At 44.4% G+C, this 21,024-nt stretch overlaps 1 protein-coding gene across 2 annotated transcripts in view; it reads left to right on the plus strand.

Moving 5' to 3' along the window:
* The window catches only part of CAMK4 (calcium/calmodulin dependent protein kinase IV), a 288,928-nt gene that overhangs the window by 242,457 nt on the left and 25,447 nt on the right, over positions 1 to 21,024 (plus strand). For both annotated transcript variants that reach the window (XM_005281632.5, XM_024106727.3), the window contains exons 6-7: positions 3,785 to 3,875; positions 6,595 to 6,669. In XM_005281632.5, the coding sequence (XP_005281689.1) occupies positions 3,785 to 3,875; positions 6,595 to 6,669 (166 nt within the window). The remainder of the gene's footprint in view (positions 1 to 3,784; positions 3,876 to 6,594; positions 6,670 to 21,024) is intronic.

A 21,024-nucleotide genomic window follows, 5' to 3' on the forward strand; every position in this document is an offset into this window, starting at 1 on the left:
CACCCATGGCTGGCCATGCCAGATAACTCAGGCTTGTGGGGCTGTGATCTGCGTCGACCCACCCACCCGTTAGGGGGCGGTGGGGAGCTATGAGGTCACTGGCCAGCCTGGGTCACGCCTCTGTCAGCGGGGAATTAGCGGCGGGGCGGCCGCCAGCCACAGTCAGTAGCGCGCCCCTCAGGCAGGGGAGCGCCGGCAAAGGTCAGTAGCGCACCCCTCAGGCAGGGGAGCGCCGGCAAAGGTCAGTAGCGCGCCCCTCAGGCAGGGGAGCGCCGGCAAAGGTCCCGCCGTGGCTCGGCCGGGTAGGGGAACGCAGGCCCACCCTACACCACTGCGTTCCAGCCCAGGGCCCTGACAGTGGCAGGACGAGGGTCCCGCCACTGGATCAGCGGCGTCCTTCCACAATACAGACTCACCACTGTGCAGCTCTGTCCCTGGGCTACTTCCTACCCGATTGCTCGTCCGAATCCCTCTGGTCCCGCCGGTGCGTCGGGGTAGTCCGCTGCTGGCAGCTCCAGCTCCCCCTCAGGCTCAGGCTCCTCCAGCTCCTCTGGGTACTCGGCTGCTGGCAGCTCCAGCTCCAGCTCCCCCTCCGGCTCCTCCAGTTCCTCTGGGTACTCGGCAGCAGGCAGTCCTGGCAGCCCCAGTCCGTCCTCCAGGTGAGGTCTCCACTGGTCCAGGGCCTCCCCTGGCGTGGCAGCAGGGTCTGAAGGGAGCAGCCCACAGTCTGCATCTGCCTCCCTCCCTGGTGCTGCTCCAACTGAGCTAAGGGCCCCGCCCTTTATACTTCCTGTTCCACCCCTCCCCTTCCGGGGGGTGGAGCAAGCTTGGGCTGGCCCCGCCCACTCAGGCTGAGGGAAAGGCCCTTTACCCTCAGGTTCGGAGGGCAGCCACCCTGGCCCCCTACAGGGGCTCAGACTGCAGGGCTGTTTAATTGTAGCATAGACTTCTGGGCTCGGGAGGTCTGGGACCCTCCCACCTTGCAGGGTCCTAGAGTCGGGGCTGCAACCCAAGCCCGAATGTCTGCATGGCAATTAAACAGCCCCTTAGCTGAGTCAGTTGGCATGGGTCACCCCGGTTTTTAATTGCAGTGTAGACGTATCCTAAAGATCAAATTTTAAATGAACCTACAAAAGTGTGCCAGACCCACTGGTTTCTGCACACAGCCCACATTTGCTCATGAAAGGGGTTAACTGGGTGCAAAATACCTGATCTGCACTCTCACATTTGTGGTTTGGGAGTTTTTTAAACCACAAACGTGAACTCATTTCAAATTCCCTTCTACCCGTTCACCTTAAATGCTAGTAGATTAAGTTTTGTCTGACTGCAGTTTGTAAGAATGATTATCAGCATAACTTCAATACAGTATAAATCCATATGTATGCTCAAAAAGACATTTTCACTGAGATAATGCTCTTTTCATGATCTTACATTGTTCTTTTTGTGTTACTCCTTTTCAACTGTTAAATTAGTAACTCATCCTGTTCTTGTTTATTGTAATGCACCTCTGAAGAGACTAATTGCCATTACTTGACAAGTAAATCACGTACTTTAGTACACAGATGCTACAGGACTTTACTGAATCTGAATATATCAAAGTAATGTTGCTATGGAAATACAATGCTGTGAGGTAAATACAAATTTTCTACTTAACAGTTTATGGTGGTAACACAGATTAATGAAGCTGCAAACAACGAGCAACCTTCTTTTACATTCTAGAACCATTTACTGAAAATTAGAAGAAAGTGCAAGCAGGACTACTTGGTTAATGGTTGAATATCTCTTTGTATTATAGAGTGCAAATGTAATTATAAACTATAGTATAGTACTGTATACTCACAGCCGTTTTCATCAACAGACCTAAAACCCTATTACACAAATATCATCCCTGTTTTAGAGATGGGGAAACTGAGGTGAATCATAGAGTCTGAGGTCACAGAGTGAGTCCGAGAGAGCCTGGAACATACCAGGCTTGTGACTTATCCACTGGACCATGTTCCTCCTCCTGGTCTCTTTTTATTTTCGTGGTAACTGGTGACCATTAAATGACATAGTTAGTATATATAAGGTAGATCTAAGGTATTTGCTGTGCATGGTAATTACAATGTGTATATAATTGTTTCTGTCTTTTAATTCAAAGCACAGCTTTCATGATAATTAACTTTGGACCTACAGTACCAAGGCATTGTTTCTACAAAAAAATTGTACTGATTAAACTAAATCAGTGAGGAATCAACTGAAGCCAAATCACTATCAGGCACCCTTAAACTGAAATGAGTGCCCACGTAAGGGAACTGCACCAATTTAACGAAATCAGTTTCAAAACCAAGTCAGTTAAATTGGTACAATTCTCACATGTAGACAAGTCCTGAGTGTAACTATCAAGAAGCCTATAAGTACAAATAACCATTGCACAACATACTAAAAATACTGGGGCTTCGATGCTCCTTTCACTTGCCCTGGTTGAAGTTACTGGAGTTTCACTACTAAAAAAAAAATGTAAAAAATGGTGTAAACAAGAGGACAGTCAGCCCCAGGGTATTTACCAAGTAAGGGACTGATTTTGCAATCAGGGCATAAGCTCAGAAGGCCCCGGGTATACTGGCTGTACGCCAGGAACCCAATCTGTATATGACAGTGGCCCAGATCATAAGGAGGGAAGGAAGACAACTACATGTGCTGCAGAACCTTAAAGAACAAAGCTGCTTGGAGCAGGTAGCTCCGGTAGAGAGGAAGCTAGTGGCCTCCTTCCTGAAGATATGAGTCTGGCTGCCCAGTGTCTTTGTGCTGAAGAAGAGAGAGACTTCTATTTTTATCAGGGCCGGCTCCAAGCACCAGCTTCTCAAGCAGGTGCTTGGGGCGGCCGCTCTGGAGAGGGGCGGCACGTCCAGGTATTCGGCGGCAATTCAGCGGACGGTCCCTCACTCCGCCTGGCAGTGAAGGACCTCCCGCCGAATTGCCGCCGCAGATTGCAATCGCGATCGTGGCTTTTTGGTTTTTTTGTTTTGGCTGCTTGGGGCGGCCAAAACCGAGGAGCCGGCCCTGATTTTTATTTTAATTTTTTTGCATCAATAGAAATAAAATTTGTTTCTAACTTGTGGCAGGAGATCTATGATTTCACACTCGGACAAAAAAAGAGCTGAACAGATTTTGCCCAAATTTTCCACCCAGGAAAATGGGATAAGATGAAGCCTTGACATTTTCAATCCAAAACCATGACAGCTTTTGAGAAAGCCATGGGCATGTGAAACCAAGGCTTCAGGACTGCACAATATTATAATCCTTCAGTCTTCTGTAGAAAGTAAAGATTTTATTTTTAGAGCAGCACACATGCTAAGTTCTCCACTATGCTTGTTCTCATCAAAGTTTGTGTGGTTCAGTAGTTGGGTGACCATGTTCTGACCTCTCAGAATGATTTAACATACAAAGCTGCCTAATGCTTTTCTGATGCTTCAGATTTCAATATCTCAGCATCTGTTACCTTAACATTAATCCCTAGAGATGTTACCATTGTGTTTTAAATGGTCAATAAGCCCCTCAGGGATGGTTTTTCTTCTCAATCATGAGAGCTGATGCTCTCTCTCTTTCAATTTTCAGTTTCTTGTTCAGATGACAAACTATATTCAAGTGTGTCATGCTACCAAGTGTTGTAAACAATTTTTTGAAATATGGTTAATTGGGTTATCCCTTGTCATGAAATAATAGTCACTAGACTGTAACTACAGAGGATTAGGAAAAAGCTGTTTCATACTATGACTTAGACACTTCGATTTTTCCCTTCTAGTACCTGCATGCAAATGGGATTGTTCACCGTGATTTGAAGCCAGAGAATCTACTCTATGCAACACCAGCACCAGATGCACCATTAAAAATAGGTGAGCAGCACTACCTATATACTTCCCATCCTTCCCTCGTATTGGTATTATTTTGTGTGTGTTCACATGTATCTCCTCTCTTCTCCCCATCATTGTATTCTATTTTAGCAATGATATCCAGATGAATAGGCCCATTCTTTATACAGCAGCACAGCTGTGCATTGTTCTTTAAAAATAAATAAAAGACAGATCCCTGCCCTGAGGAATTTACAGTCTAAATTAGGCACAATACCTCAAGAGATGACAAACACAGGAAGAATGGGATTTGGGAGTGTGAAGATCACAGTAGGGAAAGATTATGAGATCAGATTCTAGCTACATACACCACTTGTTAGTTCCTTTTTTGTTAGACAATATATTACAATTTTGGGACAAATATGAATGAGAGCGCAAAGGTGGAGGTAAGCAATGAAAGCAAGCCAAAAGGAGCTTGAAGGAGGAGAGGCAGGTTGTTTGGCACAGATTAGAGAAGTTATTCCAGGCGTAGATGGCAGTATGAAAAAAGATGGGAGGAAACCAGACAAGCTACAAGCTGACCTGAATTGGCAGTTTGTCGCAAACCAGGGCGTAGAGGGCATTCACTGAGGGCCTGATTTCCAGCAGCGCTGAGCACTTGCAACTGCAGCTGGAATCAGTAGGAGCTCTGGGTGCTCAGCACCTTTGAAAGTCAGACCCTAAGCCTCTGAAATATGAATATTCACCACTTCCATGTAGGGAATATACAGTTTGTGTGCCACTTTAGGGCAGCCCAGTGCTGTACTATGATAAAGCAGAAAGCAGCTGAATGGTAATTGATGAGCCATGTAGGCTGTGGCATTGCTGATGTGATAACTGAAAGAGATCTGACTTTTACATATTGTAAAGAAAAGAAAAAGAATCTCTGAGCCTTATGGTCTCTCTTTCATAAGGAAACCCAAAAGTGAAGATGCAGTGGCATAGGCTTCCGCATGTGCTAGAAACACAAATATGTTCTCAGAGTCCCAGGCAGGCAGAAGCGGATTAGGGTTCTGTGGGACCCTGGGCCAGAGCAAGTGGGGGCTCCTCCCCACCCTTTCCACCTGCAGTCTCCCCCATCCCCCACGGCGCTCCTGCCAGGGAGCGGGAGCGGGGCACGGGCACCTGCCCAGTGCTCCTGCCAGGGAGTGGGATTGGGGCATGGGGGCTTCCCCCACTCCCCAGCAGGAGCGCCAGGCTGGCAAAAGGAGTGGGGCAAGTCCCTGCGCCCTGACCCTGCTCCCCAGCAGGAGCACCTGGGGGTCAGGGAATGGGGATGCCCATTTTTCCAGGGGCCCCCAATTGGCCAGGGCCCCTGAGCATGGGCCCCATTGGCTTAGTGGCTAATCTGTCACTGCTCTTGTACAGCCCATGGTAACTACTAAATCTGCATTTTCAAAACATGTCAACTGTTATCTTCTTGTTCTCAGCTCAGAGTACTCACTTTTAAATTCATGTTAAACAAAAGCAAACAAACTATATTCTTCAGTTTTTAAGGCAGAATGTCATCATCCAAACTGGAATTAGAACAAGATACTAAGATCATTCATAGAAATAGAAACACAAGTGATTAGGTCTTCAGTTCTAATCTCATTTGAAAGATGGGACCTATGACAACGTGCTGGCTCCTGACTGCTCAGTATTTATTCAGAGGGAAGGGTGCCACATTCAGAGTCACTGACACCCCCTTCTGGCAAAGCCTGAATTTTCCTTGGAAATCTGCTCTTGAAATACTACCCAAAGGCTTGATCTGAGGTGCTGAGGGCTCCGGCCCTGATCTAGCAAGTCACTTAAGCTGAGGTGTAACTTTGAGCACACCAGTAGTTCTATTTAAAACAATGTGATAACACACAAGCTTAAAGTTACGCACTTGCTTCAATGCTTTTCTGGATTGTAGCTGGAACGTTCCGTTCTTTGTAGGCTCAAACTCTATGCCATTCCCGACTTAGTTGATAAGATCTGAAAAAGTCAAAGTCCAAAATGGTAGCGCTTCAGCCCAATGTATCCAGTGTCACTCCTAGAAAGAGCACTACCAGGGACAGTGTTTTTTGGAGTGACATCAGAAAAAAATTACTGTCCTCCTGTTTTACAGGAGAATCGGGTAGTTAGAATTTTTGACCTGCCAGTAGGTGGGTGATGTGTTTCAGAACTGAAAGACGCACATTTCGCTAACAATACAAAACCAATACAAAAAATAATGTATCTTCCAAAGGAACCACTGGACTAAGTACATCATCAGAACGAAGGGCGTATTTTCATGAAGACACTCTACAAAACGGATAGTGTTCTGTTTTATAACATATATCTTCTCCAGTTTTTAAACGTCTTCTCTTTTGTATTTATTTATTTTGTATTCCATGCGCTGTTCAGAAGTTCTGAGTACATGACTGACTCTGCATCTGACTCTTCGTTGTTGGCTGCTGTACATTCCACTGTCTTTAGGGCAGCTAGCACAAGTTGTACTTTAAAAATATTTTCGTGAGCTTAGAGCAAGAGGATTTAATCCATCAACATACATTTTGCTTCTGTATAATTTTGTTTCCATGCAATTCTTCTGAAGTAATTTTTCTTTTAATTTGTTCCTTAAAATGACAGTGATTTTCCTTAAATGTAGCGTTTTCAAAAAGAAAAGTGAAGTACTTCCTCCTGTTGAATCTATGCTCACTTTACACAGTTACAAGCAGACAATAAAACTTTTATTTTATGTTTCTACAAATCTTGACAGCTGATTTTGGGCTTTCCAAGATTGTGGAAGATCAAGTGACTATGAAGACAGTTTGTGGAACTCCAGGGTACTGTGGTATGTTCCTTTATTACTTACAATATATTGGACTTAGACTTTGATTCAGAGACTATTTACATTTTCCAATTTCTGTGTTTGGCAAATGCAAGTTTCTTAAGATTGACGAGGCTCCTGAATTCAGAAGCTGGCATCAGTGTATGTTTTTTGAAAAATTAACATACTCTATAATTCCAAGCCACACTAACCAATATTCCAGTGCATTTTCTAATATAATTTCATAATTTACATGAAAGTACTCTGATGTGGAATACAAATTAATACATTATACAATAATATTCCACTTATACATAGGGCCCTACCAAATTCACAGCCATAGAAAAAACGTGTCATGGACCGTGAAATCTGCTCTCCCTTTGTGAAATCTGGTCTTTTGTGTGCTTTTACCCAGATTTCACAGAGGAGACCAGTGTATCTCAAATTGGAGGTCCTGACCCAAATGGGAGTTGCAGGGGGGGGGGTCACAAGATTATTTTAGGGGGGTCGTGGTATTGCCACCTTACTTTTGCCACGAGCAGCAGCACAGAAGTAAAGGTAGCAGTACTGCAAACCCCCCCTACAATAACTTTGCGGACCCTCCCCCACACTCCTTTTTGGGTCAGGACCCCTAAAATTACAACACCACAAAATTTCAGATTTAAGTAGCTGAAATCATGAAAGTTATGATTTTTAAAATCTTATGACTGTGAAATTGACCCAAATGGACCATGAATTAGGTAGGGCTCTACTTATACAAATATCATCAAAATCCATGTCAAATTATTGAGATAATGGATTATATTGGCATGTCAGGTATAATGGCAATTTCATTAGTATGACTTGATAAATTCCTATTATGGATAGTCCAACATTAAATGTAGTAGAAACTAGCTTAAGGTGACCTGTTTTTTTTGTTTTTGTTTTTAAATAAAGACCAAATTATCTATCTTAATATTATCACTTAGGAAAGGGAGATAGCTTAAGGTCTCAAGAAGGCAAAGCACTTATGCACATGCATAGCTTTATCACATGCTACAGTCTTGACCAGTGACTGAGTCATAAAAAAAAGAAGTGGCAGAACACACTTCTGGTACTATAAGTGACACTACCAGAAGTAGCAGAATGCCAACAAAAAACGCCGGAATGGAGTTCCATAGCATTCCGGCACGACTTGAGTCCTGGTCCTGACTTAGAGGTGCTGATGAGCAGTGCAGAATTGGGACCAATATGATTGATAACTATGGGGTAAAAGTAGAGAGCTTCCTACAGTGGCTGTGCACCAGCTCACCAGCCTGGGATAAACAAACAGCCACACCCAGTTCAGTTTGTAGCCTTTTTCTCAGGGCTCTTTTTTATTCTTTAACACAAAGAAGTTTAAGTGGAGCAATTAAAAAAAAAAAAACCAGTCCTGTTTTCACTGAGATCTGTGACCTTCCACAGGGGTGTCTGCAAGGCTAACCTGCCCTCTCACAGTCTTCTGCTACAGCCACTGGAGAGTGCACTCCCAGTCCCTCTCCTGGTCCCAGGCAACCTCATAAAGCTGGGGCCCTTTTTTACATCCCTTGGCTGAGACTCATCAGACCCAATCATTAGATGCTGCCTGCTGGGCTTCTCTCCAGAAGAGAGTTAGCTGCTCCAGACCCCCATGGCCTTAAAAGGAGGGCAGACTGCACTGTTAAAGGTGGATTTTGGCAACTGGAAAGATTGGGGTGGGAGTACTTGTCACTTTGAGGGATGTGGAAGGGTTGGGACCCTTTTCATAATCAATTTTTAACCAAAATAAAATAAGAATTAAATCATGTGATTGATGATTAGGCTCAGTTAATAACATAAATTGTTTATACTGTGTAAAGTATCAGAGGGGTAGCCGTGTTAGTCTGAATCTGTAAAAAGCAACAGAGGGTCTTGTGGCACCTTTAAGACTAACAATCACTAGATGCTGCCTGCTCCTTTAAGGCCATGGGGGTCTGGGAGCAGCTGACTCTCTTCTGGAGAGAAGCCCAGCAGGCAGCATCTAGTGATTGTTAGTCTTAAAGGTGCCACAGGACCCTCTGTTGCTTATTACTGTGTAGATACTATTAGTGCGCTATAAATATCTTAATGTAGGTAGATAGAACTGTATGCCACATTTGTATGCCATTTTAGAAGTACATTTAGAAAGTAACCTGTGTGGCAGGGACCATATTTTCCCATCTTTGCATGGTGTCTAACACGAAGTGGCCCTGATCTTACTCAGGACTTCTGGGCAATACAAATAATAATGACAATTTAGACCGCTTTAGTGTATGTACCTCTGTTTTTAGTCTTTGTCAAACTTTTGCAAAAAAATACATGTCATTTATGAGTATGACCAGCTCCATGCTTTGTGATTATAAGTCTTACTGAAAACTCCACTCTCTCTCTCTAGTCCTTCATACCAAAAATTAGGGTTACCATATTTAACAAATAAAAAAAGAGGACCCTCCACGGGCCCTGGCCCCGCCCATTTCCCACCCCAGCCCCGCCCCTTCCCCATCCCAACCCCGCCCTAACTCCGCCCCCTCCTCCCTCCCACTCCCAGCCACACGAAAAGGGCTGCCCGAGCGCTACCGGCTTCACGGTTTGCCGGGCAGCCCCCAGACCCTGCGCCCCCGGCCGGCACTTCCCCAGCACAGCTGGAGCCCGGGAGGGGAAGCGCCCAGCCGGGGGTGCAGGGTCTGAAGGCTGCCTGGCAAACCGTGAAGCCGGTAGCGCTTGGGCTTTGGGCAGCCCCTATGCCTCCGGACCCTGTGCCCCCGGCCGGGCACTTCCCCTCCCGGGCTCCGGCGGCGCAGGGTCCGGAGGCATGGGGGCTGCCCAAAGCCCGTAGCGCTCGGCTCTTAAACAGAGTCGAAGAGTCAGGGGAGGAGCAGAGCCGCTGCGGCCGGAGGCTCTGCTCCTCCCCTGACTCTTCGGCTCTGTTTAAGAGCCGAGCTGCCCGAGCGCTACTGGCTTCGGGCAGCCCCCATGCCTCCAGACCCTGCGCCGCCGGAGCCCGGGAGGGGAAGTGCCCGGCCGGCGGCTGGGGTCCAGAGGCAAGGGGGCTGCCTGAAGCCCATAGCGCTCGGGCAGCTCGGCTCTTAAACAGAGCCGAAGAGTCAGGGGAGGAGCAGAGCAACCACGGGAGGGGAAGTGCACGGCCGGCATTTTCCTGGACATGTTCGGCTTTTTGGCAATTCCCCCCGGATGGGGGTTTGATTGCCGAAAAGCCGGACATGTCCGGGAAAAACCGGACGTATGGTAACCCTACCAAAAATTACATCTGTCAGGATTACAAAACCCTGCTCAAAATCTCAGATGTAGAAGTTCTGTCTTGTAATTTTAATGACAGAACCACATTCAGCCACTGGGGGTATGTCTAGACTGCAATTGGGAGCATGCCTAACACCCTGGATAGACAGACTTGCACTATCTCAGCACAGGCTAGTGTGTTAAAAATAGCAGTGTGGATGTTGTGACACCGGCAGAGGCTCAGTCTAGCCACCTGAGCTCGAACATGCCTGACTCCCTGCTGGCTAGCCTGAACCTCCACCCATGCAGCAACGTCCACACTGCTATTTTTAGCGCTCTAGTTTGAGCCGAGTTAGTGCAAGTCTGTGTCCTCGGGCTGGGAGGTGTGCAACACACACTTTTTTTCAGGGAGTTGTGTTTATGATTTGCATATATAGGTACTGCATTTATGCATGCAAATTGGGGGCTTGCCTGCACAATAACATCTAGCTGGCCATTTATTTGCATAAATGCCTAATATGCATGTGCAGTCATAATAACTGCATGAACAAATTAGGTGTATGATTGTACATGTAACTTGAATGCAACACTTGGCTTCTGACTCTAACCCATGAAGTATAATACATAGCAGCTACAATTTTTATTGCTTAAGTAGTTATTCAGTTTAGGTTATTCAATATTTATGTTGGTTATTATGTTATGATATTGGACAGGCCTTGACCAAAGTTCTCTTAAGAATCTTAATGACACTGTTTTACCTTGTATTAATCATGGGCACTAAGCATGCAGTTTATAAAATGAGTCATATGTTAGCTATATTGTTCTGGTATGTTTCCTTTTTCTTCACTAAAGTCTACATTTTCCAAAAGTGAAAGTTGACTTGGCAAGGAAAAATGGGCTATGGAAAAATGTGTACCCCATATTTTTGCATACAAATCAAGTAATTGCATGTGCAAACAGTTATTTGCATGTATAATAACTGATTTGCATGTTCAAATACAGATGCACCCATATTTTTACCTTTGCTGAAGTCAGTTTCTATTGTCTGAAAATTAGCTCTAATTACTGAATTCAGACGAAAGATGGATTCTGGCATGGAAGAAGCCCATTCTTCAGATGGTTAATCCTGAATCCATGGAAATCATTGGCAAAGCTACTATTAACTTCAGTTTTGCAGGAATAGGCCCAAACTGAATACACCATTTGCAAGTAGCGTTTAATTAAACTGTTCCAATAGTCAATCATAATTATTAAATGGCAAAGCATTGCAATAATACAAAATATAATGTGAAAATAATATATTACTGCTGGCAACACCTGCTTTTAATGTAACTTTACATATTTTAAATTGTATGTAGTGGGTTTTCATATTAGATTTCACAGCATTTCAGTAAAAGGAAATAAATCATAACACATTCATACACCACAAGCCTGAGGCTTTTAATAACAGAAGGCACCACTAACTCGAATATTAAAGAAAAAGCACGGATGCTGAAAATTAAACAAAAAGTCACAGAGCATCATACTCAGACAAAAATAGGCTGCCAAGTAGGAGGAGGAGGTCCTGATCTGAATCAGGAAACTGTAATGCTAATAGTCCATGAATAATTAAGTGCTGAACGTAGTATGTCCAGTGCTTTGGGGAAAAAATAAGTCAGCCACAAAATGAACACATCTGACTGTAATTTCCATATGCTTAATATGTAATAGAAAAGTGTAACCATACATTTTTAACTGGCTTGCATCCCAAACACAGATAACACACAGTGTATAGGCAGAAACGACAAAAGACAAAACCATCCTTGCACCAAAATGAGGGAACAAAACTCTTCAATTAAAGAAAAAGCAAATGTGTTACCAATCTTGGAAAAAAATAAAAAAGGCAATCATAGCAGTTAGCGTCCAGTAAGGCTTACCATCAGGCCCTAGTTAACTCATGGGACAAATGTTAAGAGAAAAGAGCTACTGAGCACTTGGAAGATAACAAAACTGGAAGCATCAAATAACAGCTGGTAAACTGCAATGCCGGCACTTGTCTGCTAGGAACACAACTGAGACCATTGGCTCATTTCATAGAGGGCACCACAAAGATGGCTATCGCTACATAAAGAACTGAAATGTTCCAGACCTTGCTATTATAATACTCCATTTATTGTGAGAGTCACAGTTCTAGGATCTTTTTCTTGAGCCCTGTGACTTCTTGTATTTAAGGAGCAGAGGAGAGGAATTGATGGGTGTCAAAGAATTGCTGCTTCCTGTTCCCCCTTGTGGAAGACAAGGAAGAAAGGAAATAGAAATGTCCCTGCTGACCCCCACTATACCTCCTGGAGGGTTGGGGATTAGAAATGCCACAGTAGATGCATTCCCCCTTCCCTGCAGGAGGACAGAGCTACCAATGTGTGTCTGCTCCCCCCTGCAGTAGGTAAAAGATACTGCCAATAACACAGCAGTTCACACCTGTCCCCTGCTGCCAGGAGTGGAGAAGATAACACTATGCCTGCTGGAGGCATCTAGCTACCACACTGGCATCCTCACTGAGGTCCCAATCATGTAAAGTGCTGAGAATCTTTAACTCCCACTGAAGTCAATAGAGGTCGAGGGTGCTAAGGACCTCGCAGGTTGAGGCCCTAAAGTCTCAAGCAAGCAGGGCCTGCTGGTTATGAGGTGTTTCCATGGTCTATTGCTAGGCTATATTAAGCCCTGCAAGTAGCTGGTACATATGCTGTAGTCAGCAGCACATGCAAGTGGGGGGTACAAATGACTCCTTAGGGCAGCAAGTTGTTTCTCAGTACATTACTTAGATTTAAGCTCTTTGGAGCAGGGACTGTCTTTTTGTTCTGTGTTTGTACAGCACCTACCGCTGGGGGTCTTGGTCCAGACTGGGGCTCCCAGACACTACTGCAATACAATTAATAGTAATCAAAGACTCATTGAAATGTAGGGCTGGAAAGGACCTCGAAAAGTCATCAAGTCCGGCTCCCTGCGCTGAGGCAGGACTAAGTAAACCTAGACCATCCCTGACAGGTGTTTGTCCAGCCTGTTCTTAAAAACCTCCAATGGTCGGGATTTAGGGTGACCAGATGTCCTGATTTTATAGGGACAGTCCCGATTTTTGGGTCTTTTTCTTATATAGGCTCCTATTACCCCCACCCCCTGTCCCAATTTTTCACATTTGTTGTCTGGTCACCCTATCGGGATTCCATAACCTCCCTTGCAAGCCTATTCCAAAGCTAAACTGCCCTTAGAGTAAGAAAGCTTTTCCCACCTTCTAACCTAAATCTCTCTTTCTTCAGATTAAGCCAATTACTTCTTGTCCTACTTTTCAGTTGACATGGAAAACAATCAATCACCATCCTTTTTATAACAGTCCTTAACATAGTTGAAGACTGTTATCAGGTCTCCCCTCAATCTTCTTTTCTTAAGACTACACATGCTCACTTTTTTTAATCCTTTCCTCAGAGGGCAGATTTTCCAAGCCTTTTATCATTTTTGTTGCTCTTCTCAGGACTCTCTCCAATTTGTCCACATCTTTCCTAAAGTGTGGTGCCCAGAATTGGACACAGTACTCCAGCTGAGGCCTCACCAGTGCTGAGCAAAGCAGGACAATTACTTATATTTTACATACAACACTTGTTACTACAACTCAGAATGTTAGCCTTTTTCATAACTGCATCACATCGTTGACTCATATTCAATCTCTGATCCACCATTACCCCCAAATCCTTTTCAACAGTACTATCACCTAGCCAGTTATTTATGCCCCATTTTGTATTTGTGCATTTGATTTTTCCTTCCTAAGTGAAGAACTTTGCATTTGTTTTTATTGGATTTCATCTTGCTGATTTTAGACCAATTCTCCAATTTGTCAGAGTTGTTTTGAATTCTGATCATGACCTCCAAAGTGCTTGCAGACCTTCCCGGCTTGGTGTCATCTGCAAATTTTATACCCTCCACTTTATTATCCAGGTCATTAATGAAAATATTGATTAGTGCCAGACCCAGGAAAGACCCTTGTGGGATTCCACTAGATAACACCCTCCCGGGTTCACAGTAAACCATTGATAACTACTCTTTGAGTATGGTCTTTCAACTAGTTGTGCATCCACCTTATATTAATTTCATCTATACCACATTTCCCTAGTTTGCTTATGAGAATGTCATGTGGAACTGTGTCAAAAGCCTTAATAAAATCAAGATATATCATGTCTACTTCTTCCCCCCACCCACTAGGCCAGTAATCCTGTCAAAAAAGGAAGTTAGGTTGATTTGCCATGATTTGTCTTTGACAAGTCCGTGCTCACTACTTCTTATAATCCTATTATCCTCTAGTTGCTTACAAATTGATTGCTCAATAATTTGTTCCAGTATCTTTCTAGGAATCGAAGTTAGACTGCCAAGTCTATAATTCCTTGGGTCCTCTTTGGTCCCCCTTTTAAAGATAGGTGCTATGTTTTCCCTTCTCCAGTCTTCTGGGACCTCACCTGTCCTCTGTGAGCTCTCAAAGATAATCACTAATGGTTCAGAGGTTGCTTCAGCTAGTTCCTTAAGTCTCCTAGGTTGAATGTCATCAGGCCCTCCTGACTTGAATATATCTAATTTATCTAAATATTTTTTAACCTGTTCTTTTCCTGTTTTGGCTTGCATTCCTTCCCCATTGTTGATATTAATTGTGTTGAGTATCTTGTCACCATTAACCATTTTAGTGAAGACTGAAGTAAAAGAGTCATTAAACACCTCTGCCTTCTTGATTCCTTCAGTTATTAGCTCATCTTCCCCACTATGTAGCGGACTTACAGTTTTCTTCATCTTTCTCTTGCTCCTAAAGAACCTCCTCTTATGGCCTTTTATCTCCCTGACCCCAGGTGTAACTCTCTTGTGCCTATTGATGACTTCCAGACCATCACAGGAAAGATTTTAGTGTGTGGATGCTGGGTGGCGGTGGTGGTCTGTGATATACAGGTCAGACTAGATCAGGGGTCGGCAACGTTCGGCACGCGGCTCGCCAGGGTAAGCACCCTAGTGGGCCGGGCCAGTTTATTTACCTGCTGACACGGCAGGTTTGGCCTATCGCGGCCCCCACTCGCCGCGGTTCGCCATCCCGGGCCAATGGGGGCGGCGGGAAGCGGCGCGGGCCGAGGGAGGTGCTGGCTGTGGCTTCCTGCCGCCCCCATTGGCCCAAGACGGCGAACTGCGGCGAGTGGGGGCCGCGATCGGCCAAACCTGCCATGTCAGCAGGTAAATAAACTGGCCCGGCCCACTAGGGTGCTTACCCTGGCGAGCTGCATGCTGAACGTTGCCGACCCCTGGACTAGATGATCTGATGGTCTCTGCTGGCTTTAAACTCTATGACTCCAGAGCAGGATTTGGTCTATAGAATGTATTCAGTTGAACTTAACTGCAGTTTTGGGTGTGTCTACACAGCATTTTTGAGCAAGCAGGAGTGAGCCTCTCAGCCTGGGTTGACAGACTCGAGCTAGTAGTCCTCTCACTAGCACTCTAAAAATAACTGTGTAGACAGCACTTTGAAATTGCAGCACTTTGAAGTTGCAGCTCAGGCTAGGGAGGGGGAGTGAGCTTCAAAGCCCAAACTCCAGTCTTAGCTGCAACTTCAAAGCGCTGTCTACACAGTTGTTTATAAAGCGCTAGCAGCCAAAGTCTCTTGACCCAGGGTGGGAGGCTTGCTCCCCACTCACTCCAAAATTCTGTATAGACATAGTCTTTGGTGCCCCTGATCAGACAAGAAGCACTGAGTAAACCTGTCTGTTAACTTCTGTATGTATCCAAACTCTTTGAAGTGATTATTTTTAGTGTAAAGTCTGTATACCTGTGAAGTAGTGTCACTAGCTAATGAAAATGTAAATGTGGATTGAAGAGAATAAACATAAAGGGTGTATGTAGAAGAAAAGGGAGAGCAGGAGCAGATAGTTACAGTATTGCAGACTGTGCTTTCTGATGTTTGTTACTATAGAAACGAAAGGAAATGGGAAGACATTGATGAAGGCAGCAAGATTACTCTATTAGCTTGTAACGTAATGGATAATAGGATGCAAGTAATACATACATTCGTTGGTGCAGCATCTTTATCAGGCAAACAAAGGAACTAAACATCCCTTGGAATTAAACCTATTCCTAGTATCTTTTGTCTCATAAAATTGTATTTTGAGTATTGATTATCAATCTCCATGCTAATTTCTATCATTGCTACTAAACTACAAATGTCATAAAGCTGTAGTTATTGCTCAGTGTCAGAAGCCATTTGTTTTGCCTCCATTTTTGTAACTATAAAAGATTGTGTGAAGAAGAGAAAGCAAACACATAATGCAGCCTCCAAAATGGTGACGATTCAGCTGTTTGTACTGCATATATGTGCAGAGGGAAGGAGACAGCAGGAGGTTTGTGTGGCAGTGATTGGGAAGAGGGGACTGGGTGGTGGTTATGTGTGTCACCAATCGTTGGTGTGCTTATTCCTTTCTGAGGTATTGAGGGCCCTTAGCATCAAACAGATTCAAACCTAATTCTTTGTATTTTTCATTTTGGAAGGAACATTAAACATATATCAAACTCTTAGTCAACAGGAGCTGGAAGGAATTTCTCAACCCATTTAGAATCCCCAGCTAATTGTTTCTGCAAAGTGAATTTCTGACAACAGCAGTTCAGCAGAATTTGGCATTTATTTGGCACTTTACATCTTCAGAGGGTTGTACAAACCCCTAACTCCCCTCACAACACTCCTGTAGGATAAGGAAATGTTATCCCCATTTTATTGTCCCTGGTATGTAGTGATGGCCATCTTTTTGGTGCACTATGTGAAATGAGCCAGTGGTCTCAGTTCTGTTCCTAGAGGACAAACACTGAGGGAGAGAGAGAGGTTATGTAATGTACACAATGCTACAGAGGGAATTGGTTGCAGACCCAGGATTAAACCTCGAGTACTATATTGCTTGTCCCATGCTCTGTACTGTATACCACAATTGCTCCAACAGACTAGCAAAGCTTCAGACCAGTAACCCTTCTTTTTTCCCTTATCCCATCAATTAGGGTTGGGTCGTGCAAGCATCCTCCATCTTCGTCTGTCCAAGGCAGCACTAAGGTCCACCTGCTTACCATATTCTTTGATGCAATTCATCCATCACTTTGATAGCTTTCTTTGGAGTCTTTCTTACCATCCTCTCCTGCCATGCTATGATCATCAGGTCCCCTTCATTCATGCTCTGCATGTGTCTGAACCAGTGACATTGTGCTTCTTGGATTTTGTCAGCCACAGCATGGACTTGGACTTCCATCCTAATACTTTCATTTTGAAATCTTCTTCTCATCAGGTCCCCTTCATTTGGATCACATATTGGCAACTCCATCCTAAAGGGATTTGCCTCATTTAAGAGACTCTCGAAGTATTGTTTCTTCCTCTCCTTTCCTTGTTCAGGTGTTAGTAGCAGTCTCCCCGATCATCATTTACAAATGATGTGCAATATCATCCTCCCCACATTTGCATCTAATTTTTGCAGTACCGTATGTCTTTTTGCCAGCCGCCTGTGAGTCATTTACAAGCTCAGCATACAGATCATCTAGGGCACTTTATTTGACCTTTTTCACTGCCCACTTGGCAGCTTCTTTGTATTTGTTTTTATTTCCAGCAATGGATTCATTTCTTTTTCTTGGTGCTTTGTTTTTGTGTTTGTTTTGTTTTGGATCACAGTCCACTGCTACTTCTCTCTTGCTATTGGTTTTCCCCATCTACATCATCCACAAATCTTTTTCACTTCCACAATGTACATTCTTTTGGGGTGGTTCTACTCTTTGTCAGCTGATGGCAAATCAGTTTTTGGACACACATTCTGTACTTTTTGCACAAACTTCTCTGTTGCACGTCTCTTAACTTTCTGTATTTAAATTGTCTTTCTTTTGAGCTTAATTCCTCCTTGTCCAGCACTCTACCACAATTATTGCCACGGGAGGTTTGTGTTGCAGTGCTACCATCTCACTAGGTATCGATTTGCAGCCCATAGCTCGACTCCATTGAGATTTCCTCACCAACATCATATGGCTTTTGTTTCCACCACTGATGTACATAAACAACTGACACACCCTCTTTTGGAATCAAGTATTGGCTATCATCCATTGTTTGGCAATGCAGTAGCATTTTCCCTCCATCATTCATAGTGCCTAGGCTGCATTTTCCCAAACACCTTTCATAGCCTCTTTTGTTTCTGCCTGTTTGTGCATTCAGATCACCCAGCACCACCAGCAGCTCCTTGGGGGCTGCTGTGTCTGCTAACACCTGCAGATCTTGGTAGGAAGTCTCCTCCTCTTCATCACGTCCGGGCTGAGATGCCTACACTGATATCAGAAACATGACACACTTTTAATTGTTAACAGCCATCAGTCTATCACTTACTCTAATAACTACACACACCATCTTCCTCAGCTTTCCTCTCCCTGCCACCCACACTTTGTTATGCTCCCTTTTTGTCACCTGCATAAGAGCGTTTAAAACCTAAGGCCAACCCCTTCGCTGCATTCCCCATCCATCACATCAGTGACTTCTATACCTTTACACGTCAGACTGGATATACCCAGTGTTGCCACTTTTGAAATATGGGGCTTCTTTGGCTTTGCAGGTCACTGCTTTTAGTCTGATTCTTCGCTCTGACCACTGGTCCTCTGACCCTCTAGAGGGCAGTTCAGACACTGGCTGCCAGAAATCCTATTGGCCCAGGGTTGCCAGGCTTGAAGTGGGTGAACCTCTGGCAGAGGGCAGAAAGATCATTAGCAGTAGTCCCTGGCAGGAGGCATACAGGCCAGCCTCACCCCTCCTTATATCCAGTCTCTAGCATATCAGTTGCCATCCCTGACACACTTCATAGTGAGAGGAACTTTCCCCAGTTAGATTAAGTACATGCCCACTCTCTTCCCACCTTGTTGTCATAAACCTGGTGGATCATCAACAGGCAGTGCTGGTGTCACCACTACCCAATGCCGGGCTTCATTTAACCCATGGATGGGGGCTTGAGATCAGAGATTTCATTCTCCTAGGTAGGCTGCCTTGAACTGTCTTGTTATTTTAAAGACACCAGGTGCCTGTCTTTCACACACCCCACTTTTAATGAAAACATCTGCGCCACATGAAGACAAGTGACGGGGAGTTTGGCTGTCAGAGGCCATCCTAGACATTGGCCTTTTATAAACATCTTATAGGTGTTGGGAGCTCATCCCAATCCCACCCCAGCCATAACAACTCTTTGGAGAGAAAGTAAGAATAACCTCTGATAGTCACAATAAAGTTACAAGAGTTGGGTAAATGTTATTGAAACTCCTAGTACTGAATTTCCTGAAGTTCCATAGAGCCCAAGAGAGAGGAGGAAAAATAGTGCATCTTTCTGGGGTTGGGACAAGACAAATTAGGTCAGGTCTGCACCAGAAGTGCTAAAGTGGTAATGCTAATCCAGTATACTGAAACAGCAAAGCATTGCTAGAGATGCAGCTAATACCAGCAAAACTGGGCTTTTGCCATTATAGCTGATTCCAGCCCCACCAAACAAAACAAACTACCCTGGCAAAAGTACAGTTTTTGGAGGATTTGGAGAAGGATTAATTACAGAGACCCAAAGCCACATTATTCTTGAATCAGAGCAGCCACACAGGGGTTTAACATGCTTTAATTGATGTGTGTTGACCTCATACCGTTAGCTGACTCTCCTTAACTTTCTTAAGTAATCCCGCATAGAGATGGGCTTAGTGTGGATCTGGCATTTGGTTCTGATATAAGTTATACAAGATATGTGTTTGTATGTTTGTTCTCTTCCTCCTCCTCTCTTAGCACAAAGTAAGTGCCATGAGCATTTTGCTATTCAGGATGTCTCGGTGATTCAGTCTCCATATTTTAATTGCTATAGCTTTGCAGAAAGTCTTACTGCTCACGTGCATCTTGTCTGCAGGAGGATATTGGTTTGCCTCCATGGGAGAATCAAAATGACAGTTTACATAAAAATTATACAAACTACAAAGAATGACTTTCAGCTTGTCATAAATATAACATATAAAGTCGGTGTGTTAGCTGTTCTCTATCATTTGCCTGGAAATGGTATTTTTTAAAAGTATGCTATAATAGCACTATCGGTGAAATTCATCCAAGTTCAGAGGATCTTCACAAAGCCTTCTGTGCCACATAAACTCGCCTGTGCAGGAGGCTGTGAGTGTAGCAAAGTAGTCCTCCGGGGACTCTATCCCCTTTACCCCATGGGGTGGGAGGAGGAGGGATGAATAAGGGACTGTTGGAATGGACCCAGAGAGATTTCACTATCTTCTTGCTCTTGCAAATCCATTGACTGGGAGCTCCCTTTTAGGAGAGCCAGTAGGGACTATTCCAGCCCATAGGCCTCACGGAGGACAATATTGCAGTGCATATTCAGAAGAGGGCAAATTCAAGGTTGGTGTGGCAAGGGATGAGGGAAAGGGGTGGGTGGGTCTCATCTTTGCATCATGTCAAGTGTTGTGTTCCTCTACTTCACTGTGAGATTTGGCTCCCCCTGCTGATATTAGGCTACTTTGCCCCAGGAAGATATGGCTGGTTGGCAGCTGGCAGAGTCAGAGGCTTCTGATAATGGTGTTCAGGGGAGTACAACAGCTGACAGGGCTGATCAGAAACTTATCAGGGAGTGGGGAAAACACAAAACGTTTGAAAGTTATGGGGAAAAGAGGGGTATTTTCAAGGAGGCATGTCATGGCATATATAGTGTGCATGCAGGTGTGTGCATAACAACAGGAGTATGTATCTCATATCACGCATAGGCTTCAAGTGCATATCTTACATGAAGCACACATCATGCTCTTGGCTATTCTTCAGCATCATCCATGGGTTGAGCTCCTCTGGTGAATAATGGCTTCTCTTTGCTATTTCAGAATTGTGAGTCTCCTCAGAGACTGCCTCTCCCCTGTGCCCTACTGTGGCAATTGCAATTGACTGGAATGATCTTGCTGTCTGTTCCCAGGGTTGAACTCCTTGAGTTGGGAAATAGGGCTTTTTCAAGGAAAAGTTCTTGACTCTGGAGTGATCCTTCTTGCAGCTTTCCACGCCCAAGAGTGTCAGTCTTTAGTTAACAGCACCCTATTCCTCCCATGGGAGACTGA

This window comes from Chrysemys picta, chromosome 6, assembly GCF_011386835.1.
Source record: "Chrysemys picta bellii isolate R12L10 chromosome 6, ASM1138683v2, whole genome shotgun sequence".
NCBI lineage: Eukaryota > Metazoa > Chordata > Testudines > Emydidae > Chrysemys > Chrysemys picta.